Source organism: Schistocerca cancellata, chromosome 5 (assembly GCF_023864275.1).
Source record: "Schistocerca cancellata isolate TAMUIC-IGC-003103 chromosome 5, iqSchCanc2.1, whole genome shotgun sequence".
NCBI lineage: Eukaryota > Metazoa > Arthropoda > Insecta > Orthoptera > Acrididae > Schistocerca > Schistocerca cancellata.
The window spans coordinates 838,756,258-838,781,931 of record NC_064630.1 but is presented as its reverse complement, the minus strand read 5'-3'; the positions used below and the strand labels follow the sequence as shown (position 1 = coordinate 838,781,931).

Sequence of the window (25,674 nt, the reverse complement as noted above, 5' to 3'; positions counted from 1 at the left end):
GTTCTATTTTGTCCAATCGCTGTAGATTGCAGTTGCATTTCTTTTATTGTCAACTGTTAGTGTTTATTATTAGTATTGTATTATAATTATGTAAATATTTGTGGGTTGTCATTGAATCAGAGAGTTGATAACTGGCATTAGAAAGGCATGTCTCAATTTTTTTCCCTGTATGTAAATTTTTTGAACTTTGTAAATGGTGTAAAGTATTTGTTCTCATTGTTGTGCATGACCACCTTAACTCCTCATTTTAATTCTATTTGTTTTTGTTTGCAATCACATTCTTTTTGTAAGTGAACAAGTAACTATTGAACCTACCATATTAGCACATTAAACAGCAGTATTCATAAGTCCATGAAGTTAGAGAAAATTGTATAATTAACAGTTCAATGGCAGCTGTTTTGTGTCAGTAAAATATAAGAACTGTTATTAATGTTAGTTATATCATGGTGAATACCTTATGCTGTGACTGATGGGAGTATACATACTACAATGACAATATGAAACTTTTGTGGCAGGAAGTTTCATACCAGTACACACTCCACTGCAGAGTGAAATTGTATGACACAAACAGTTGATACAGATTGTTTCATTAAACTTAACAACAGTGTGACATATGTTGTACTTTCACAAATGGAAAAGGATAGGGATTAAATGTAGTGCTACCAGAAGTGCCCTCAGTCTAAGGCAACCTACAGAGTGCAGATGCTGCGTCTGCCCCACCCCTGCCTCTGGCAGCACTTCATCGTGTCAGGCTCACACACAGCTTAAAAATGAATTATGTAATAAGGATTTGTCACATCACTGATCGTATGCATATCATAAATTTCAGCTTGGTTTAAAGACCAAAAGGAAGGAGAAACAACAAAAATAAAACTGTCAGTAGATGGGTGAGCTCTAAGTATTTACCATTATGTTTTGCAAATTAAATTCTTCATGGACTTATCAATAACGTTGAATTATTAATTATAACAGTGACATACAGCATTATTAAACTCAGTGTGTTCGTATTTCTCTCGAAATAGAGTTGCATCTCTTTTCTCTTCTCCTGCAGGCTGCACGTGAGGTATGTGGCGTGGAGTTTGCCTTTAGCTGTATTGAAAAATCTCTTCCAGTGATCATTAGTGAGGTATGCTTGGATGTTGGTTCAGTGGATTGATGTTGTTGCATGTATCGGTCTTGCTTAACTTGGCTGCAATGTGCACTGGGTATGTTGTGCATCATTTGTGTGCTACCTGCTATAACTTCTGCATTTTATAATTTCCATCACCCAGACTGCCTGTAATGTTTGCTGTAAAGGAGGAGACAAGGAAAATGTCATTACAATTATAACTGATATGTCCACATGCAGCTTTGAGCTTTAAAATTAAGCTCTGTCTGAAGTTGCCATAATGCTTTTGGGTTGGTTAAAGCTCTGTAGGAGATTGAGGCCTTTTGTTTAACAGTAACTCTTCATGGCCTACCTCTGGACTTTATTTAAAACAATAATAAGAACATTATTTTATTTGATGAAAAAGATTCGTATTGTCATCTTCCCTGGTGAGTTGAACAAGTGTATAATTGTCAGGTTCCATCTTGGGGAGTTCAGCAAAATGGTGTGAAGTTGTTCCGGGAAAGATGACGAGATACCCATCCAAATGTCATACCATTTCAGTAAATTTGCCTGCCTGGAAACATAAGAATCTGCAGCTCTTGCAAATGATTTTTACCACTGCCCTTGTTAATTTTCTTTGTAGGTTGTGTGGTTAAATTTCATGACATTGAGAGTTTTGTCCTCATTCTCTCTCCAGTACCTGACACGATGTTCCTCCAGTGTGCATATATGAATCGTGCTGAAAAATGTAGGTGCAATATAAACAGTGGGATAAGTAATGGTAACCAGTTGCAATATAGCGGATAGTTTGAACATTGGATTTCCACATAAGTAAGAACAGGAACACATTATTTATGAAATTGAGTTCCTCAGAGAGCACACACGTGCTGTGGGTCCACTCACTCCCTGTTCTCCTCTCTGTAGTGTCAATGGCTATCATAGGATAGAATGGCCCCTATTTCAACAATTATTTGTTTCCAAACATATATTTATAGGGCTTTTTCTCTAGGCTTGATCCATACTATGAGAATATGGGACACTTAATTAACTGTGTATAGATGACTGCTCACCATAAGACTCAGTGGAGGGAAATCAAAGAAACCTTTCTGAAGTGTCACTGTTCAATTGCATGCCTAATTCTTACAAGTTTTAGTATCCTCTTAACTACACTTTTACTAAATCTGAACAAGAAACTACGTTTATTTGGTGGGATCCTCTGACACCTGCAGAAATTTTATTCTTGATAAATGTAGAGGATTCTTACTATTTAGTTACAGTAACTCTTTAATCTCATGCAGATATTCATACAGAACAGCCATACTGGTGGCGAGAGGCCTAAATGGAAGGAAATTACAGTACGCTATGAGACTGAATATTAATATTTTACTGCTATCCAATTCATTTAATGAATATTTCTCTTCAGGCTGCAGTTAAATGAAGACTCTAACTTAGAATTACTCTGTTTTAAATATGCAGAAGGTTTATGGTGTGGTCAGTGTATTGTTTGCTCTTGTACTTTCTCCGTCTACAGTTTTGTTTGCATATTTGTTGGTAGCTTCCCTCCACTGTAAGTGTTTTGTTACATGCATGTCCTGCACTAATAAATGAAATTTTTAAATTTCTGAAAACAAGTGCTGATAACTATTGCTAGTGTTGCTTTCAGTTTGTAGGTTATAATTATTTTTTCTTTCTGTTTGCCTACCACCTTTCATTTTATTCAACACATGGGCTGATTAGTATGCAGTCTCAGCGATCTCTCTTCTGGTAAGTCTGTGCCGGTATCTGTTGTTTCATGTAAGTTGTGTACATAAAGTTCTGTTTTTAATGCTATGTTTACTTTCTTATATGTAACTCTTATTAAAGATAAAGAAGTGTTCACAGTGTGAAGTTGTGTGACAGATCTTAAAAGCGAACACTACTTTGTGTGATTCTCAGTGTTTATGCATTCAAAATCCCAAGCTTCCGTTGTATTGTCCTCACATGTTCGTAAGTATCAAGTTGCCTAGTCCAAAACTTTAATATCTCTTTCTCCTGTTCTTAGATTTTCCTAAGTGTAGTAGTGTTGCATTGTTTTTGCTGTAGACTTAAGTTGTATATTAATTCTGGCACCATTGGGTTTCATTTCGTAAGGGTCATAAAAAATAAAATAAAATTAAAAAAAACCTACTTTTCATGTGAAACACAGTTAATGTAAAAAATTATTTTATCTGTTGGGTGGGTTATGGAAACCACTGTATTGTGATATAACTAAATTTTTGGTGAACAGCAGTTGAATTAACTTAACAGAAGTACTAAACAGCACATCGACAAGGTACAAATCTTAAAACTGTGAGGAACAATGAACTCAAAAAGACTAAATGTTATACATATTTTAATCAGATTGCAGCAGAGTCATTCATATAGATTACCTAAAAATGTTCATGGTTCAAATAATGTGTATAGTTGAGTGTAAATAAGCTACCCAATGAAATGAAATGATGCAGAATTATGTATTGAAAATATCTTACATGGATAACAAAAAATAATGTAGATACGGATCAGAGAGAACAGAAGAAAAGGTATATTAGAAACTTTTGACAAGTGTTTATAGATTCAATAAAAATTTTGGTCATAGAGCCATTATATGTCGGTGCAGTTCCCTATAACTGTGGCAACAGCTGTTTCTAAGACAGCTAAATTACAAGAAAATTAACAAGACATAGAAGAAACATTTACTCTTCTAAAAATCTTGAAAGCTTGGTGCTCCGCAGCTTTCATACTTGTGCTAAAAGACATCTTCAATGCACAATGAGTTGCACTAAATTGTTTTATTTGCCAAAACCGGTTTTCTGGTTTATAACCCATCATCAGTGGCATTTGATATAGAGGAATAAACAACTGTATGTGCATTGATTTCTACAAAATAAACAAACATTTGAAAATCCAGGATGGAATGTAACAATTTCATGAAAAGGATAGTTGCTACACATCATCATATAGCGGAGATGCTAAGTCGCGCACACACACACACACACACACACACGTACAGATGACCATAGTCTCCTACCATACACAGCATCTTTCTTACCGATAGTCCGCAAAAACCAGTTCATAGGTGGTGGCCACTGATGAATTGTGTATACAATTGGAGTTAACACCCTCAGTGTCAGTTAATACCTGACAATGGAGCACTGAAGCACCAAATCTGGTAGCTATACAATAAATAACATTGTAAGGATGGCTGTAGGTGTTCCATTTTATTATATTCTTGATAATGTTTGACATAAGTGTCATGTAGCATAAACATGGAACTGGCAGGACAAGGAGTCTACATTAGTTGTCTTTTGTTATTTCTAAGAACATACACTATGTGATCAAAAGTATCCGGACACCCCCCAAAAACATATGTTTTTCATATTAGGTGCACTGTGCTGCCACCTACTGCCAGGTACTCCATATCAGTGACCTTAGTAGTCATTAAGCATCGTGAGAGAGCAAAATGGAGTGCTCTGCAGAATTTACGGTCTTTGAACGTGCTCAGGTGATTGGGTGTCACTAGTGTCGTATGTCTGTACGCGAGATTTCCACACTCCTAAACATCCCTAGTCCGCTGTTACTGATGTGATAGTGAAGTGGAAACGTGATGGGACACATACAGCACAGAAGCACACAGGCCGACCTCGTCTGTTGACTGACAGAGACCATAGACAGTTGAAGAGGGTTGTAACATGTAATAGGCAGATATCCATCCAGACCATCACACAGGAATTCCAGACTGCATCAGGACCCACTGCAAGTTCTATGACAGTTATGCAGGAGGTGAGAAAACTTGGATTTCATGGTCGAACGGCTGCTCATAAGCCACACATCATGCCAGTAAATGCCAAACAACGCCTCACTTGGTATAAGGAGTGTAAACATTGGACGATTGAACAGTGGAAAACCATTTTGTGGAGTGATGAATCACGGTACACAATGTGGCGATCCGATGGCAGGGTGTGGGTATGGTGTATGCCCGGTGAATATCATCTGCCAGCTTGCTTAGTGCTAACAGTAAAATTCAGAGGTGGTAGTGTTACGGTGTGCTTGTGTTTTTCATGGAGGGGGCTTATACCTCTTGCTTTTTTGTGTGGCAATATCACAGCACAGGCCTACACTGATGTTTAAGCACCTTGTTACTTCCCACTTTTGAAGAGAAATTCGGAGATGGTGATTGCATCTTTCAACACAATCAAGCTCCTGTTCATAATGTGCAGCCTGTGGTGGAGTGGCTACGCAACAACAACACCCCTGTAATGGACTGACCTGCACAGAGTCCTGACCTGAATCCTGCAGAACACCTCAGGGATGTTTTGGATCGCCGACTTCGTGCTAGGCGTCACTGACCGACGTAGATACCTCTCCTCTGTACAGCACTCTGTGAAAAATGGGCTGCCATTTCCCAAGAAACTTTCCAGCACCTGACTGAACGTATGCCTGTGAGAGTGGAAGCTATCATCAAGGCTAAGGGTGGGCCAACACCATATTGAATTCAGACGTTACTGATGGAAGGCGACACTAACTTGTAAGTCATTTTCAGCCAGGTGTCCAGATGCTTTCGACCACATAGTGACTTTGTATATATCTGTTACACACAGTCAAATAATTAAGTAAATTACAATTTTTGACAACTTTCGTATGAAGGTAGAATATACAAAAGGTATAAGATGGAAAATTAATCCAACATATCACATCAGATTAGACAATTCTTACGTGCTTGACACAGACTCCAAACTAAAATTGTTCATTTAAAACTGTTGAAATTTTGTATATACGTACTATTCTGTAACTCTGTTAGTTCATCAAGTATGCTGTCTGGTTGTTTGTCATGTGTGTGTGTGTATATTTCAATTTCTTCTACAATATTTAATAATCTACCTTTTTCTGCTTTGTGGAGAAATTTTTTTTGTGCCATTAGCAGTATGCTTGTTCTCTCTTAAATGAGCACTTGAATGCTGAGAAATTGGCTTTACTAAGATTGGTATGTTCTCTAAATCTGCTTTTGAAGTTTCTTCCTGTTTGCCCATTATAAAATTTATTGTAATCTCTACATGTTACTTTATACATCTGATGGATTATAAACCTGAAAACCAGTTTTGGCAGATAAAACAATTCTAGGGCAGCTCATAGTGTAATGAAGATGTCTTTTAATAAAAATGTATCTTGTTATGTCAGAAAATAATCAATGATTGGGAAGTTGGGTTCAAATTTTCTCCACTTATCCACAAAATGTGTAGCTTATTTTCTAAAGTTGCAATAAAAAAAACAAAAAATACTCTTGGCGCACAAATTATAGGAGAGTAGAACTATTCAAAATTTTACTTCAAAGTCATTTCTTCTATTAGTAAATGATTATTTTGCAGTGTTGAAAGAAATGTTTGTAAATTACGCAAATGTTGTCATTCAGAGTGAAGTGCAAAGTTAAGTATGGGGCCATTAATTAGTTGGATATTGAACTGTTTCATCTTGGCTTCTTGGAAAATGCTAATCCTCTTTGACCACCCTCTGAGTGACTGTGTTGACATAATGGGACAATCACCTCCATAGACCATTCTGTTGTTCCGTACCTTAGCCTTTTCTCAAAAATTTATGAAGATGTGCTCCATCATACCATTTCCCAATTACAATGTTACATAAAAAAAGTGTGATTGTGATCACATGTTCATTTACACCATTCCTTTGCCTGTCGCCCCCCCCCCCCCCCCTCCTCCTCTCTGTGTGTGGGTCTGGGGGTTAGAATAGGCCCGAGGTATTCCTGCCTGTCGTATGAGGTGACTAAAAGGAGTTTCACATGTTTCGGTCTTTATGTGATGGTCCCCTTTATGGTTTGACCTCCATACTTCAAAATTTCCCCGAAGAGTGAACCAATTAGGGACGTGCGCCTTTCAAGGTGCATCATGTCCATCGTGCATTGAGATCTTTAGCCCACTTTCTCATCGTCGCATTGCAGTCCTGCCCATTCTCCATCTCTTTTGCGAGGACACCTTCCTTGGGGAGTTTTCAGCCGTACACTATGCAGTGTCGATTTCTGGGTCGATGATGACTATGGACTTCTTTGCACCTGATATCCAGCACGGTAACCAGTCCGTTGTAGTGGGGCCGCCATGTACCCTGTTCGTTGTAGCCCCCTGACCACACAGAGATTGCTCTGCTGACGTCTGCACTGTTAACTTCCCACATATGCCAAGGGGTAGATGCCGATTTCCGTGGGGCATCAGGACTCATGGCAATGGCCATCCCACCAGGTGGCCTTTGCTGTGGCTGGGTGGCGCCCGTGGGGAGGGCCCCTGGTCAGAGTGGGTGGCATCAGGGTGGATGACACGGGATGAAGCGTAGTCCATCATCTCTCGATAGTGGTGAACCACCAGTCTCTGAGCATTCACAAGCTCAATTCAACGCACAGAAGTACGACCCAAATCGTTCCCCTCCCTGGCCACACCATGGGAAGGACATTAGGCTAAGGATGGCAGCGGATCTTATTTGCCCCGGTACCTTTTATGTTTGAGAGGTGATGGGGAATCTTTCATGACGATGAAGCCTCAGCTTTTTGCTGAACATTTAGAGGACTAGTTCGGGGAGGTGGAGGGCTTGTCCAAAATGAGATCTAGGTCAGTCTTGATCAAAACAGCATCCTCTGCCCAGTCACAGGAGTTACTCGCTTGTGACAAGCTGGGGGATATTTCTGTAACTATCACACCCCATAAGAGCTTAAATATGATCCAGGGTATCATATTTCACAGGGACCTTCTTTCGCAGCGACAATGAGCTGCACACCAATTAAGAGCAGCGAGGTGTACATTTCGTCTGGCGTGTCCACCGGGGTCCGAAGGATAATCAGGTTGTGGAGAGGCGTAAGTCGTCTTCGGCTTCCCTCGCTAGGATGGGGTCCCTTGGGTCACTTCCTTCCCAGGTTTCTTCTAGTGGGAAAGACGACACCCGCCAGTGGCTGAAGAGCGCAAAAGCAGCTGGACGTAGGACTTAGAGCTCATCCTCAGTCCCGGAGACTGAGCCAGTGAAGTCCTCCCAGCCAGGGAAACTCAAAGAGCAGTGAGAGAAATCAAAAAGAAAACCTCTAAGACCAAGCAAATCGCAGTGGCACCATCACCGCTGCCTACAAGCTCTGCAGCTGAGGATGGGGTGGAGATTTTGGTGTGCGCTGAGGACCTAGATATTGCCAGACCCTCGGACACAATGGATATAAACTGCTCAGGCAATAAATCGGTGACAGCAGGTGCACTGCGGCGTAAACTGCCTTATTGAATGTTCCAAGCCTTCCCAGTCTCACACTGTCTGCAATGTATATCTTTCTCCAGATAGTGCAGTACCCCTGAATGTATTAGCTGCACTGATTGATCAACTACCTAAACCTTATCTACTTCTGGGAGATTTTATTGCCCATAACCCCTTGTGGGGTGGTACCATGATTACTGGCAGTGGCAGAGATGTCGAAACTTTACTGTCGCATTCGACCTGTGCTTCTTAAATACTGAGACCGCCACACGTTTCAGTGTGGCTCATGGTAGTTGCTCGGCCATTGATTTATCAATTTGCAGCCCAGGACTTCTCCCACCTATCCACTGGAGAGCACATGACGACCTGTGTGGTAGTGATCACTTCCCCATCTTCCTTTCACTGCCCCAGCGTCAAGCAAGTGGATGCCTGCCCAGATGGACTTTGAAAAAGGCAGCCTGGGGAACTTTCACCTCTGCTGTCACAGCTGAATCTCCCCCACATGGTAACATCGATGTGATGGTTGAGCAGATGACTAGCACAATTGTTTCTGCAGCAGAAAACGCAATCCCTCACTCTTTAGGGTGCCCGAGGCATAAGGCAGTCCCTTGGTGGTCGCCAGAAGTCGCTGAAGCAATTAAGGAGTGTCGGCGAGCTCTACAGTGGCATAAGCGGCACCCTTCCGTGGAGCACCTCATAGCCTTTAAACGGTTCCGTGCCCATGTTAACTACCTTATCAAACAATGGAAGAAGGAGTGTTGGGAGCGATACGTCTGCACCGTTGGGTGCCACACGTCACCTTCCTAAGTCTGAGCAAAGATCAAACGTCTTTTCGGGTACCAGGTCCCAACAGCTGTCCCCAGTGTTACCATAAATGGCGAATTATGTACCGACGCAAACACAATTGCTGACCACTTTGCTGAGAACTTTGCTCGAGCCTCTGCGTCAGAGAATTACCCAGCAGCCTTTTCGCACACTCAAACTGTGGCTGGAAGGGAATATCCTGTCATCCACTACATGCTGCACCATTTACAGAGTGGGAGCTTCTCAGTGCCCTTGCACATTGCCGCGACACAGCTCCTGGGCCAAACATGGTAAAAACCCGCTTGATGTGGATAGCTATCAGCCCATCAGCCTCACCAACGTTCTTTGTAAGCTGCTGGAATGTGTGGTATGTCGGCGGTTGCGTTGGGTCCTGGAGTCACGTGGCTTGCTGGCTCCGTGTCAGTGTGGCATCCGCTAGGGTCACTCGACCACTAATGTGATTCCCCTAAATTGCTTCAGACAAATGCCGGGATGGTTCCTTAGAAAGGGCACGGCCAATTTCCTTCCCCATCCTTCCCTAATTTGAGCTTGTGCTCCATCTCTAATGACCTCGTTGTCGACGGGACGTTAAACAGTAATCTCCTCCTCCTCCTCCTCTACCATTGATAATCTTGTGTCCATCGAGTGTGCCATCCGAGTAGCCTTTTCCAGATGACACCTGATTGCCGTCTTTTTTGACTTACGTAAAGCATAAGACACGACTTGGTGACATCATTTCCTTGCCACATTGTATGAGTGGGGTCTCTGGGGACCACTCCTGATTTTTAACCAAAACTTCGTGATGCTCCGTACTTCCCGTGTCCGAGTTGGTGACTCCCATAGTTCCATCCACATCCAGGAGAATGGAGCCCCGCAGGACTCTCTGTTGAGTCTCTCTCTATTTTTAGTGGCCATTAATGGTCTAGCAGCAGCTGTCGGGCCCTCCGTCTCACCTTCTCTGTATGCAGACGACTTCTGCATTTCCTACTGCTGCTCCAGTACTGTTGGTGATGAGCGGTGCCTCTAGGGAGCCATCGGCAAGGTGCAGTCGTGGGCTCTAGCCCACGGCTTCCAGTTTTCAACCACAGAGACGTGTGTCATGCACTTCTGTTGGTGTTGTACTGTTCATCTGTAGCGCGCACTGTACCTTAATGGTGATCCTCTCACTGTAGTGGAGACATATCAATTCCTAGAACTGGTTTTCAACACCTGATTGACTTGGCTCCCTCTACAGAGCCCTTGTCCAATCCCGAATTGACTATGGGAGTGTGGTTTATGGTTTGACAGCGCCTTCAGCATTGCATTTACTCAACCCTGTGAACCACTGTGGGGTGTGATTAGCGACAGGAGCTCTTAGGACGAGTCCGGTGACCAGCATACTGGTGGAGGCTGGTGTCCCTCCACTGCAGGTGAGACATGCGCAACTGCTCACCAGTTATGCAGCAAACATTCACAGTTTCCCTGAGCATCCGAATTACCGTCTCCTTTTTCCGCCTGCGGCAGTCCATCTCCCGCATCGGCGGCCCAGATCTGGGCTAACGATTGCTGTTAGTGTGCGGTCCAGACGCTCTCAGGTTGTTCTAGTGTACCGAAGTGCCACTGGGCTGTGCCCGTCTGACTTCAAGTAGTGCGCTTGGGGATTTATGAAAATGAGATATTGTGCTGTGTGCGTGTTTTTATGTAAATGTTTGTTCTGTGTGTGTGTGTCTGTGTTCTCTAAATGTCTCTAAATTGACGGGTGAGTGTTAGTTTTGGGCGCTTATGTTGAAAATCGGGGTGTTCGTGACCTAAATTTTGTATGAGTTGGTGGGGCGATGTTTGAGTTTTCTCATAAAGTTTGGTGGATTTCTCCTTTATGAGGGAGTATATGGTTGGGTGGCGTAAAAATTCTCTTATTTGTGTGTTTCGGACGTATCTGTCAGCGCCTGTGATGACTCGGAAGGTTTTGTTCTGCAGTCGCTGTAATCGTGCCAGCGTGGTGTCTGACGCCATCGACCATACTTCCGATCCATACAAGATGGCCGGTAGCATGAGCTGACACCAGAGAAGCATTTTACAGTTTAGGGTGAGGCCGTCACCCTTTAGGAGGGGGTATAGCTGCGACAGGAGGGCGCAGCCTTTGTTCGCAGTTTTGTGGATGTGTTGTTGCCACGTAAGACGCCTGTCTATTTCGAGATCTAAGTATGTGATACGGTTACGCCAGGCTAGGTCCCGACCACCAATGGTGAGTTGTTGGTCTGGGAGTTTCGGCCTGGTCGTAAAGTATATTGCTTGGGATTTTTCAGGGTTAACTTTGATCTTCCAGATGTTGCACCACTGTGTGATGGTATCGAGGTGTTCTTGTAGCTTGCGCCGTATGAATGCAAGGTAACGACAGCTCCTGAAGATTGCTGTATCGTCGACGTAGAGTGCAATCCCTCCGCCGACCTGCTTGGGTATGTCGTTAGTGTAGACTGAGTAGAGAACAGGACCCAGGACCGAACCTTGCGGTACTCCGGCCGCAATCGGTCGTGTCTGGCTCGATCTCGATCCACTTCTTACGAAGAATTGACGCTCCGCAAGAAATGAATCAATGATCTGTATTAGATGTCCTGGGCATCCTATTTGGTCTAGTTTATATATTAGGCCATCGTGCCAGACGCGGTCAAATGCCTTCTCTATATCCAGGAACACTGCTCCTGTAGATTCTGTCTTTGCCCTGGCCAGACAAATGTGCTCTACCAAGCGCAGGCATTGTTGGGTTGTGGAGTGTTCAGAGCGGAATCCAAACTGCTCGGGCATCAGGATGTTGTGTGCAGTAAGGAAGTGTTGAAGGGGTGAGAGGATGAGCAGCTCGAGTATTTTACTCATGCCGTTTAGTAGGGAGATAGGTCTATAGCTTTCTGGAAGGAGCAGGTTTTTATTAGGTTTGGGTAGGGTGATTACTTTTGCAGTTTTCCACACTGAGGGGAAGTAGGTGAGTTTTAGGCAAGCGTTGAAGACGCTTGCCAGAAATGTTATGGCAGGAGGTGGAAGGTGCTTTAGGAGTGGGGTGCGGATGCGGTCAGGGCCAGGAGCTTTGTGGTTTCCCTGACGCTTGATAAGTGCGCTTATTGTCGGCTCGTTTACGGGCACGAATTCTGTATTTGGGCGCGTGTTTCTAATCTGAGTCACTCGTCCGACGACTAATCTTTCCTGCCTGTCACTCTCGTCATCGTCGATGACGTGAGTTCGGAATTGTGACTCTAGTGATTGTGCCATTATTTCCGCCTTGTCGTGATCTTCGTACACTAGACCGTTCACGCCGTGGAGTGGCCTGTTCTCTCTGGTGGGGGATTTTCCGCTGCCGGGCTATTTGCCAGATCTTGCGTTTGCTGTTTTCTGTTTCGGCGGTTTGTAACATCTCCTCCCAGCAGCAGCTCCTGTGCTCCTGCAGTCGAAGTTTCATCTGGTCCTCCAGCCGCTGCAGCCGGCGGCGGTCAGCTGGGTCGCGGTGATGCTGCCACAGCTTACGCAACCTGCGTTTGGCGACTATGAGGTCAGAGTTCAGCTCGTAGTGCACAGTGACTGTCGCGTCGAGAGCAAAGTTTTTTACGACAAAAATATCCAGGATATCCAGATTTTTTGTCGGGTCCACAGGGATATGCATAGGCTCGTCGGGTGCGATGACGCTGAGGGCGGCATGCCTCTCGACGAGTCTATGCAATCTCTCACCACTTCAGTTCTCGGCGCGGCAGCCAAAGGCCCTATGTTTCGAGTTTAGGTCCCCTCCCACAATCACACGAGCGCCAGTACCCAGCAGAGCCTGAAGGTCCTGTGTCAGTATGGTGATGCCCGGGGGGTGGTAGGCGGAGATGATGGTGTATGGTGTGTTTTGAATTTTGATTTCTATACCGGCTGCCTCGATGCTGGATGTCTGCGGTAGGTCCACTGTGCGGAAACACCTTCTGCCTTTTACGAGAACCACTACTCCGCCGCGCTCGCGGCCTACGCGGTCAACTCTATGAATGGAGTAATTTCTCACAGAAAAGCGGTCCTCGGGCTTAAGGTGGGTTTCCGTCAGGCACACAACGTCAATCGCATACCGGTCTAGAAACTCCTCTAGGATGTTTTTCTGTGTTTTTACACCATTGGCGTTAAAAGTTAAAATGCTGTACTTTCTGGATCTAGGGGGATCCATTAAATGTTGATGTTGTGGTCATCAGTCCTGAGACTGGTTTGATGCAGCTCTCCATGCTACTCTATCCTGTGCAAGCTTCTTCATCTCCCAGTATCTATTGCAACCTACATCCTTCTGAATCTGCTTAGTGTATTCATCTCTTGGTCTCCCTCTACAATTTTTACCCTCCACACTGCCCTCCAATGCTAAATTTGTGATCCCTTGATGCCTCAAAACATGTCCTACCAACCGATCCCTTCTTCTAGTCAAGTTGTGCCACAAACTTCTCTTCTCCCCAATCCTATTCAATACCACCTCATTAGTTACGTGATCTACCCACCTTATCTTCAGCATTCTTCTGTAGCACCACATTTCGAAAGCTTCTATTCTCTTCTTGTCCAAACTAGTTATCGTCCATGTTTCACTTCCATACATGGCTACACTCCATACAAATACTTTCAGAAATGACTTCCTGACACTTAAATCTATACTCGATGTTAACAAATTCCTCTTCTTGAGAAACGCTTTCCTTGCCATTGCCAGTCTACATTTTATATACTCTCTACTTCGACCATCATCGGTTATTTTACTCCCTAAATAGCAAAACTCCTTCACTACTTTAAGTGTCTCATTTCCTAATCTAATTCCCTCAGCATCACCCGACTTAATTTGACTACATTCCATTATCCTCGTTTTGCTTTTGTTGATGTTCATCTTATATCCTCCTTTCAAGACACTGTCCATTCCGTTCAACTGCTCTTCCAAGTCCTTTGCTGTCTCTGACAGAATTACAATGTCATCGGCGAACCTTAAAGTTTTTATTTCTTCTCCATGGATTTTAATACCTATTCCGAATTTTTCTTTTGTTTTCTTTAGTGCTTGCTCAATATACAGATTGAATAACATCGGGGAGAGGCTACAACCCTGTCCTACTCCTTTCCCAACCACTGCTTCCCTTTCATGCCCCTCGACTCTTATAACTGCCATCTGGTTTCTGTACAAACTGTAAATAGCCTTTCGCTCCCTGTATTTTACTCCTGCCACCTTCAGAATTTGAAAGAGAGTATTCCAGTTAACATTGTCAAAAGCTTTCTCTAAGTCTACAAATGCTAGAAACGTAGGTTTGCCTTTTCTTAATCTTTCTTCTAAGATAAGTCGTAAGGTCAGTATTGCCTCATGTGTTCCAACATTTCTACGGAATCCAAACTGATCTTCCCCAAAGTCGGCTTCTACCAGTTTTTCCATTCGTCTGTAAAGAATTCGCGTTAGTATTTTGCAGCTGTGACTTATTAAACTGATAGTTCGGTAATTTTCACATCTGTCAACACCTGCTTTCTTTGGGATTGGAATTATTATATTCTTCCTGAAGTCTGAGGGTATTTCGCCTGTCTCATACATCGTGCTCACCAGATGGTAGAGTTTTGTCATGACTGGCTCTCCTGAGGCCATCAGTAGTTCAAATGGAATGTTGTCTACTCCCGGGGCCTTGTTTCGCCTCAGGTCTTTCAGTGCTCTATCAAACTCTTCACGCAGTATCTTATCTCCCATTTCGTCTTCATCTACATCCTCTTCCATTTCCATAATATTGTCCTCAAGTACATCGCCCTTGTATAAACCCTCTATATACTCCTTCCACCTTTCTGCCTTCCCTTCTTTGCTTAGAACTGGGTTGCCATCTGAGCTCTTGATATTCATACAAGTGGTTCTCTTCTCTCCAAAGGTTTCTTTAATTTTCCTGTAGGCAGTATCTATCTTACCCCTAGTGAGACAAGCCTCTACATCCTTACATTTGTCCTCTAGCCATCCCTGCTTAGCCATTTTGCACTTCCTGTCAATATCATTTTTGAGACGTTTGTATTCCTTTTTGCCTGCTTCATTTACTGCATTTTTATATTTTCTCCTTTCATCAATTAAATTCAATATTTCTTCTATTACCCAAGGATTTCTATTAGCCCTCGTCTTTTTACCTACTTGATCCTCTGCTGCCTTCACTACTTCATCCCTCAGAGCTACCCATTCTTCTTCTACTGTATTTCTTTCCCCCATTACTGTCAATTGTTCCCTTATGGTCTCTCTGAAACTCTGTACAACCTCTGGTTCTTTCAGTTTATCCAGGTCCCAACTCCTTAAATTCCCACCTTTTTGCAGTTTCTTCAGTTTCAATCTACAGGTCATAACCAATAGATTGTGGTCAGAGTCCACATCTGCCCCTGGAAATGTCTTACAATTTAAAACCTGGTTCCTAAATCTCTGTCTTACCATTATATAATCTATCTGCTACCTTTTAGTATCTCCAGGGTTCTTCCATGTATACAACCTTCTATCGTGATTCTTAAACCAAGTGTTAGCTATGATTAAGTTGTGCTCTGTGCAAAATTCTACAAGGCGGCTTCCTCTTTCATTCCTTCCCCCCAATCCATATTCACCTACTATGTTTCCTTCTCTCCCTTTTCCTACTGACGAATTCCAGTCACCCATGACTATTAAATTTTCGTCTCCCTTCACTACCTGAATAATTTCTTTTATCTCGTCATACATTTCATCTATTTCTTCATCATCTGCAGAGGTAGTTGGCATATAAACTTGTACTACTGTAGTAGGCATGGGCTTTGTGTCTATCTTGGCCACAATAATGCGTTCACTATGCTGTTTGTAGTAGCTAACTCGCACTCCTATTTTTTTATTCATTATTAAACCTACTCCTGCATTACCCCTATTTGATTTTGTATTTATAACCCTGTAATCACCTGCCCAAAAGTCTTGTTCCTCCTGCCACCGAACTTCACTAATTCCCACTATATCTAACTTTAACCTATCCATTTCCCTTTTTAAATTTTCTAACCTAACTGCTCGATTAAGGGATCTGACATTCCACGCTCCGATCCGTAGAACGCCAGTTTTCTTTCTCCTGATAACGACGTCCTCCTGAGTAGTCCCCGCCCGGAGATCCGAATGGGGGACTATTTTACCTCCGGAATATTTTACCCAAGAGGACGCCATCATCATTTAATCATACAGTAGAGCTGCATGTCCTCGGGAAAAATTACGGCTGTAGTTTCCCCTTGCTTTCAGCCGTTCGCAGTACCAGCACGGCAAGGCCGTTTTGGTTAATGTTACAAGGCCAGATCAGTCAATCATCCAGACTGTTGCCCCTGCAACTACTGAAAAGGCTGCTGCCCCTCTTCAGGAACCACATGTTTGTCTGGCCTCTCAACAGATACCCCTCCGTTGTGGTTGCACCTACGGTACAGCCATCTGTATCGCTGAGGCACGCAAGCCTCCCCACCAACGGCAAGGTCCATGGTTCATGGGGGGATCCATTAAATACGTCGAATAATGTGATTATCCATTAAATACGTCGAATAATGTGATTGCTCCCTCTGCGAGGGCCATGAATTTACTTAGGCCATCAGGCGCCGCCCGCACGCGCGCCATGGTGTCCCTAATTGTGTACATTATATTTGTCAGGCTGAAGCCCGCAAACAGTTGGCGCAGCTCGTCAAAGACGCCGAGCGGCGTCCCTGGCTGCTGGCGAGCAGCTGACTGAGGCGGCGCGGCAGCTGCGGGCACCTCAGTGCGCTGGTGGCGTGGAGAGGGAGGCCAGGCGGCAGCAGCCGTCGGGGCGCGTGGTGGGGGAAGCGAGGGAAAGGCTTCTCGCCCCGGTGCAGTCGCTCTGCGGCTGCTGGCGGAGGCAGAGCTAGCTGCCTGCGCGTTTGCCGCAGATGTGGGCTGCGGCACCGTAGAGGCGGAAGCGCCTCGTGACAGGGCAGCACCGTTTACCGACCGAGGGGGGCGGGTGGACATCAATTGTATTCGTGTGGGGCATCGGCTGTAGTTCGCCAGGTGATCGCCCCCACATAGGGCGCATTTTGCCAGGGTTGCACGGCTCTTTTTGCATGTGTTTGTCAAGTGTGGGCCGGCACACTTGACGCACTTTGGAGGATGGTGGCACTGCTCTGCAGAGTGAAACAGCTGCTGGCACTGGTGGCACTAGACAGGGCCTTCAGGTTGTCGATACTTCTCTATCGTAACCTTGCAGTTCATGAACAGCTCTATTTTTAAGAGCTCCCTATTTCTTTCATCGGGGTGTAGGATTACTTTAAACGAAGCTCTCTTCTTGCGCCCCTCTCCCGGGTGGCTCGGGTCAGATGCCTCGGTCTCCTGTTTGACCTCGATAACCCTGAAGTGACTTGCAAGGAGAAGCTCCTTTATCTCTGCGGGATCGGTGTCACTGGGGAGACCTTTGATCACCGCCTTGTATTAGTTTTTCTCGATGACCGGGTACGTATGATACGCAATTTTCTTCTGGGTGAAATAGTCTGTTAGAAATCTGTAATCGGGCAGGGTTGATGGTTGAAATTTTACCGAGGACCCCCTGCATGAGGTATTTAGTCCTCCTTTTAGTTGTGGGGCGACCTCTTTTATGATTTTCATCATTCCATTTAAGATTGTAGCAAGGCTTGGGGGCACCTTTTCCCGCTTCGGCCTCGATTGCGCTTGCGCGCCCGAGGTCGAGGGATGGGTAGGCGTTGCTTCGGTCGTTTCCGCTCCGTCGGTGTCGATCGGAGCGAAACTGTTCGATGTCGGTATGTTTGCGACAACGGTTTCCCCCCCCTACTTCCATGTCACCACTCGTGCGGTCCCTTCTCTCCGAACTGGAATCCTTCCCTTTACCACCTCTACTTGCAGTCCGTTCATGTATGCCTTCGTGGTGTACGCCTCGACCGCAGCTTCACCTGGACTTTTTGCACGGCGCGAAGGACTCCGTTTACCCCGCCACTCTCAGCTTCACTTCCTCTCGATTCATGACGTGTTCCGGGGCTCTGAAGTGATTTACACCAACGGCTCAATGGCTGATGGTTATATAGGCTTAGCATATGTTCATGGAGGACATATTGAGCAGCACTCCTTGCCAGTTGGCTGCAGTGGTTTCACTGCAGAGCTGTCGGTCATATCTCGTGCTCTTAAATACATCTGCTCATGTCCTGGCGAGTCATTTCTCCTGTGTACTGACTCATTAAGTAGCCTACAAGCTATCGACCAGTGCTACCCTCGCCACCCTCTGGTAGCGTCCATTCAGGAGTCCATCTGTGCCCTGGAACAGTCCAGCCATTCCGTGGTGTTTGTGTGGACCCCGGGATATGTCGGAATCCCCGGCAACAGGTGACACGGAAACTGCTTCTGGAGAAAGGCATCTCCGAAGCTGACGTGTGTTTTGTCTTATACCACAGGTTTTTTCAGCTTTGGGAGACAGAATGGCATAACGGCATGCACAACAAACTGTGTGTCATTAAGGAGACTATCAATGTGTGGAAGTCTTCCATGCAGGCCTATTGCAGGCAATCAGTTGTCCTCTGCCGGCTCCACATTGGCCTCATGAGGCTAATGCATGGTTACCAACTCCGTCGTGAGGACCCACCTCAGTGTCGCTGTGGCTCCCAAATAACAGTCGTCCACCTCTTGCTGGGCTGACCGCTTTAAGCGGCTCTGCGGCAGACTTCTAACTTTCCCAGCACCCTGCCTTCGGTGTTGGGCGACAATGCCTCCACGGCAGCTTTAGTTTTACGTTTTGTCCACGAGAGTGGGTTTTATACTTCTGTGTAGGTTTTAGCGCATGTCTTTTGTCACTCGGTGTCCTCCACCCTAGTGCTTTTAGGGTGGAGGTTTTAATGTATTGCAGAGTGGCTGGCTTTCCCTTTTTATTCTCGTGGTTGGCCAGCCACTGTAATCTGCTTTCATGTTTTACTCTTTTCTGCTTCTAGCGTCTCTGTTGTTTTCTTGTTCTCTTTTGTTCCTTTTAATGTTTGTTGCCTTCTTTTCCAGTTTGTGTTATATGTTTCGTCAGTATTATTCTCACACTTGTGGCATTGTTTTATTAGGAACAAGGGACCGATGACCTCTTAGTTTGGACCCTTCTCGCACCTTTAAACCAAACAAACAAACAACCAAACAACCTTTGCCTGTATTCCTCGCTATGCTTTCATTGGACAAGCATCTTACTTGAGAATGCAGTGCCCCCCTCTGTTCTTTATGGTCTGTCTGCAGTCAACAGGCATCAAGTTCAATGTTTTAGACTTCTGTCATAGTTACCAGTTATTGCTGTCGTGGTGGTGGTGGTGGTGGTGGTGGTGGTGGTCGTCGTCATCGTTGTCGTCATCTTCAGTCCAGAGACTGGTTTGATGCAGCTCTCCATGGTATTCTTTCCTGTGCAATCCTCTTCATGTCCAAATAACTACTGCAACTTGCGTCCTTCTGAATCTGCTTAGATTATTCATCTCTTGTTCTCCCTCTGCGAGTTTTACCATCCAAGCTGCCCTCCAGTACTAAATTGGTGGTCCCTTTATGCCTCAGAATGTGTCCCACCAACTGACCCCTTCTTCTTGTGAAGTTGTGCAACAAATTCCTACTTCTCCCCAATTCTATTCAGTACCTCCTCATTAGTTACATGATCTACCCATCTAATCTTTAGCATTCATCTGTAGCTCCACATTTCAAAAGCTTCTATTCTCTTCTTCTCCAAACTGTTTATCGTCCATGTTTCACATCCATATATGGCTACACTCAGTAATAATACTCTCGGAAAAGACTTCCTGTCATTTAAATCCATACTCGATGCTAACAAATTTCTCTTCTTCAGAAGCGCTTTCCTTGCCATTTCCAGTCTACATTTTATATCCTCTCTACTTTGACCATCATCAGTTATTTTGCTCCCCAAATAGCAAAACTCATCTACTAACTTAAGTGCCTCATTTTCTAATCTAATTCCCTCAGCATCACCCGATTTAATTAGACTACATTCCATTATCCTCATATTGTTTTTATTGATCATCGTCTTATATCCTCCTTTGAAGACCCTGTCCATTCCATTCAGCTGCTCTTCCAGGTCCTTTGCTGTCTCTGACTTAATTACGATGTCATCAGCAAACCTCAAAGTTTTTATTTCTTCTCCATTGATTTTAATACCTACTCCCAACTTTTCTTTTGTTTCCTTTACTGCTTGCTCAGTATACAGATTGAATAACATCAGAGATCGGGTACAACCCTGTCTCACTCCCTTCCCAACCACTGCTTCCCTTTCATGTCCTTCGACTCTTATAACTGCCATCTGGTTTCTGTACAAATTATAAATAGCCTTTCGCTCCCTGTATTTTACCTCTGCCACCTTTCAGAACCTGAAAAGGAGTATTCCAGTCAACATTGTCAAAACCTTTCTCTAAGTCTACAGATGCTAGAAACATGGGTTTGCCTTTCCTTAACCTTGTAAGTCATAGGGCTAGTATTGCCTCATGTGTACCATCATTTCTACGGAATGCAAATTAACCTTCCTCGAGGTCGGTTTCTACCAGTTCTTCCATTCATTTGTAAATAATTCATATTAGTATTTTGCAAGCATGACTTATTAAACTGATAGTTCGGTAATGTTCACACCTGCCAACACCTGTTTTCTTTGGGATTGGAATTATTGTATTCTTCTTGAAGTCTGAGGGTATTTCACCTGTCTCGTACATCTTGCTGACCAGATGGAAGAGTTTTGTCATGACTGGCTCTCCCAAGGCTATCAGTAGTTCTGATGGAATTTTGTCTACTCCTGGGGCCTATTTTCGACTCAGGTCTTTCAGTGCTCTGCCAAATTTTTCACACAGTATCATATCTCTCATTTCATCTTTATCTATGTCCTCTTCCATTTCCACAATACTGCCCTCAAGTACATCACTGTGGACACACTATATACTCCTTACACCTTTCTGCTTTCCCTTCTTTGCTTAGGATGGGTTTTCCATCTGAGCTCTTGATATTCATACAGGTGGGTCTCTCTTCTCCTAAGGTCTCTTTAATTCTCCTGTAGGCAGTATCTATCTTACCCCCTAATGATATGTGCTTCTACATCCTTACATTTGTCCTTTAGCCCTCCCTGCTTAGCCATTTTGCACTTCTTGTCAGTCTCAGTATTGAGACATTTATGATCCTTTGCTCCTGCTTCATTTACTGCAATTTTACGTTTTCTCATTTCATCAATAAAATTTAGTATCTCTTCTGTTGCGCAAGGATTTCTACTAGCCCTCGTCTTTTTACCAACTTGCTCCTCTGCTGTCATAATTTCATCTCTCAGAGTTACCCATTTTTCTTCTACTGTATTTCTTTCCCCTGTTCTTTCAGTTTATCCATGTCCCGTCTCCTAAAATTCCTACCTTTTTTGCAGTTTTTTCAGTTTTTTCAGTTTCAATCTACAATTTGTAACCAGTAAATTGCAGTCAGAGTCCACATCTGCCCCTGGAAGTAGAGTCAGTGTTGTCGTAACTCCCGTCTGCTTCACGTCTGCTGTGCAGCGAGCTACCATAATTTAAGTATTAACTGTATTTTTCTTACTTGTCACTTCTTCTTCCGTGTGTATTTGCTTTTAGTAAGCTTTAATTGTCAGGTGCTATTAATAGTGTTCCATAGATTTCGTGTTTGTTTTGAATACAGTCAGAGTCCCTTTAGTCAACCATAATGCCAGTAGTGCTAGTGTTTGTTTTCAATACAGTCCAGAGACAGGTACTGCTATTTTCATTGTTTTTTTTTACAAGCAGTGGCTAGCAACCACAGTTTAGTGAATAAACAGCCGCCTTTAGTGAATTAGCAGTCTAGTTAAAGGTTGATTAACTCTCTTCAGTAAATTGATTCCTTAGGATGGATAGGATGTGTGACTGCTGTGTACAGACGCAGGAGGAGCTGGCCACTGTTCGCGAACAGCTGAGCGTGTTGATGGCCGCGGTCAGCCGTCTTCAGGCTGCTGCCTCGGAGTGTAGCGGCAGTGGGGAGTCTGGTGCGTCGCAAGGTACACCCCAGGTGTTACATGCTTCACCCACTCTCCCTGCTGTCGAGACATCATCGCGGGTACCGGGCACGGTTGGGCCACCCTCTCCCCAAGGGGAGTGGCGGGTTCAGCGGCGTTCGTGGTGCACGAGGCGGAGGGTCAATGTGGAGGCTGGCCGTGTGGCATCGCTCGCTCTGCCTGTGAGTGGACATGTGGCTGCTCCTTCAGCAAGGTCCGAGCAGGCACACGGGGGGAGGGGTTTATTAGTTATTGGGAGCTCCAACGTTAGGCGGGTGATGGAGCCCCTTAGGGAAATAGCGGGAATGTCGGGGAAGAAGGCCAGTGTTCACTCTGTCTGCTTGCCGGGGGGTCTCATCTGAGATGTGGCGGAGGCCCTACCAGCGGCGATAGAGAGCACTGGGTGCACCCGACTGCAAATTGTTGCTCATGTCGGCACCAATGACTCCTGCTGTCTGGGTTCAGAGGTCATCCTCAGTTCGTACAGGCGGTTAGCGGAATTGGTGAAGGCGGAAAGCCTCGCTCGCGGGGTAGAATCAGAGCTAACTATTTGTAGTATTGTTCCCAGAACCGATCGCGGTCCTCTGTTTTGGAGCCGAGTGGAAGGCTTAAACCAGAGGCTCAGACGATTCTGCGGAGATCTGGGGTGCAAATTTCTCGACCTCCGCTATCGGGTGGAGAAATGTAGGGTCCCCCTGAATAGGTCTCAGGCGTGCACTACACGCCGGAAGTGGCTACAAGGGTAGCGGAGTACATGTGGAGTGCACATGGGGGTTTTTTAGGTTAGAGAATCCCCTCCCTAGGCCCGACAAGACGCCTCCTGAGACGCGGCAAGGTAGGATTAGGCAAAATGCAACAGGGAATAACAATATTAATGTGCCAATAGTAAACTGCAGGAGCGTCTATAGAAAGGTCCCAGAACTGCTCTCATTAATAAACGGTCACAATGCCCATATAGTACTAGGGACAGAAAGTTGGCTGAAACCAGACGTAAACAGTAATGAAATCCTAAACTCAGATTGGAATGTATACCGCAGAGACAGGCTGGACAGTGAAGGGGGAGGCGTGTTTATAGCGATAACAAGTGCAATAGTATCGAAGGAAATTGACGGAGATCCGAAATGTGAAATGATTTGGGTGAAGGTCACGGTTAAAGCAGGCTCAGACATGGTAATTGGATGTCTCTATAGGCCCCCTGGCTCAGCAGCTGTTGTGGCTGAGCACCTGGAGGATAACTTCGAAAATATTTCGAGTAGATTTCCCCACCATGTTATAGTTCTGGGTGGAGATTTTAATTTGCCGGATATAGACTGGGAGACCCAAACGTTCATAACGGGTGGCAGAGACAAAGAATCCAGTGAAATTTTTTTAAGTGCTTTATCTGAAAACTACCTTGAGCAGTTAAATAGAGAACCGACTCATGGCGATAACATATTAGACCTTCTGGTGACAAACAGACCCGAACTATTTGAAAAAGTTAACGCAGAACAGGGAATCAGCGATCATAAAGCGGTTACGGCATCGATGATTTCAGCCGTAAATAGGAATATTAAAAAGGGTAGGAAGATTTTTCTGTTTAGAAAAAGTGACAAAAAGCAGATTTCAGAGTACCTGTTGGCTCAACACAAAAGTTTTGTCTCAAGTACAGATAGTGTTGAGGATCAGTGGAGAAAGTTCAAAACCGTCGTACATTATGCGTTAAATGAGTATGTGCCAAGCAAGATCGTAAGAGATGGAAAAGAGCCACCGTGGTACAACAACCAAGTTAGAAAACTGCGGCGGAAGCAAAGGGAACTTCACAGCAAACACAAACATAGCCAAAGCCTTGCAGACAAACAAAAATTACGTGAAGCGAAATGTAGTGTGAGAAGGGCTATGCGAGAGGCGTTCAATAAATTCGAAAGTAAAGTTCTATGTACTGAATTGGCAGAAAATCCTAAGAAATTTTGGTCTTATGTCAAAGCGGTAGGTGGATCAAAACAAAATGTCCAGACACTCTGTGACCAAAAAGGTACTGAAACAGAGGATGACAGACTAAAGGCCGAAATACTAAATGTCTTTTTCCAAAGTTGTTTCACAGAGGAAGATTGCACTGTAGTTCCTTCTCTAGATTGTTGCACAGATGACAAAATGGTAGATATCGAAATAGACGACAGAGGGATAGAGAAACAATTAAAATCGCTCAAAAGAGGAAAGGCCTCTGGACCTGATGGGATACCAGTTCAATTTTACACAGAGTACGCAAATGAACTTGCCCCCCTTCTTGCAGCGGTGCACCGTAGGTCTCTAGAAGAGCGTAGCGTTCCAAAGGATTGGAAAAGGGCACAGGTCATCCCCGTTTTCAAGAATGGACGTCGAACAGATGTGCAGAACTATAGACCTATATCTCTAGAGTCAATCAGTTGTAGAATTTTGGAACACGTATTGTGTTAGAGTATAATGACTTTTCTGGAGACTAGAAATCTACTCTGTAGGAGTCAGCATGGGTTTCGAAAAAGACGGTCATGTGAAACCCAGCTCGCGCTATTCGTCCACGAGACTCAGAGGGCCGTAGACACAGGTTCCCAGGTAGATGCCGTGTTTCTTGACTTCTGCAAGGCGTTCGATACAGTTCCCCACAGTCGTTTAATGAACAAAGTAAGAGCATATGGACTATCAGACCAATTGTGTGATTGGATTGAGGAGTTCCTAGATAACAGGACGCAGCATGTCATTCTCAATGGAGAGAAGTCTTCCGAAGTAAGAGTGATTTGAGGTGTGCCGCAGGGGAGTGTCATAGGACTGTTGCTATTCACAATATACATAAATGACCTGGTGGATGACATCGGAAGTTCACTGAGGCTTTTTGCAGATGATGCTGTGGTGTATTGAGAGGTTGTAACAATGGAAAATTGTACTGAAATGCAGGAGGATCTGCAGCGAATTGACGCATGTTGCAGGGAATGGCAATTGAATCTCAATGTAGACAAGTGTAATGTGCTGCGAATACACAGAAAGATAGATCCTTTATCATTTAGCTACAAAATAGCAGGTCAGCAACTGGAAGCAGTTAATACCATAAATTATCTGGGAGTACGCATTAGGAGTGATTTAAAATGGAATGATCATATAATGTTGATCGTCGGTAAAGCAGATGCCAGACTGAGATTCATTGGAAGAATCCTAAGGAAATGCAATCCGAAAACAAAGGAAGTAGGTTACAGTACGCTTGTTCGCCCACTGCTTGAATACTGCTCAGCAGTGTGGGATCCGTACCAGATAGGGTTGATAGAAGATATAGAGAAGATCCAACGGAGAGCAGCGCGCTTCGTTACAGGATCATTTAGTAATCGCGAAAGCGTTACGGAGATGATAGATAAACTCCAGTGGAAGACTCTGCAGGAGAGACGCTCAGTAGCTCAGTACGGTCTTTTGTCAAAGTTTCGAGAACATACCTTCACTGAAGAGTCAAGCAGTATATTGCTCCCTCCTACGTATATCTCGCGAAGAGACCATGAGGATAAAATCAGAGAGATTAGAGCCCACACAGAGGCATACAGACAATCCTTCTTTCCACGAACAATACGAGACTGGAATAGA

The 25,674-nt window shown here is 44.4% G+C and overlaps 1 protein-coding gene across 7 annotated transcripts in view; it reads left to right on the top strand.

The window, feature by feature from the left end:
• LOC126187364 (kinectin) overlaps nt 1-25,674 on the top strand; it is a 369,916-nt gene that overhangs the window by 330,789 nt on the left and 13,453 nt on the right. For 4 of the 7 annotated variants that reach the window (XM_049928406.1, XM_049928402.1, XM_049928408.1 and 1 more), the window contains 2 exons: nt 1,052-1,126; nt 2,828-2,854. The exons of 1 other annotated variant lie outside the window; for it this stretch is intronic. In XM_049928406.1, the coding sequence (XP_049784363.1) occupies nt 1,052-1,126; nt 2,828-2,854 (102 nt within the window). The remainder of the gene's footprint in view (nt 1-1,051; nt 1,127-2,827; nt 2,855-25,674) is intronic. 2 more of the 7 variants (XM_049928403.1, XM_049928405.1) reach the window with 2 other exon arrangements.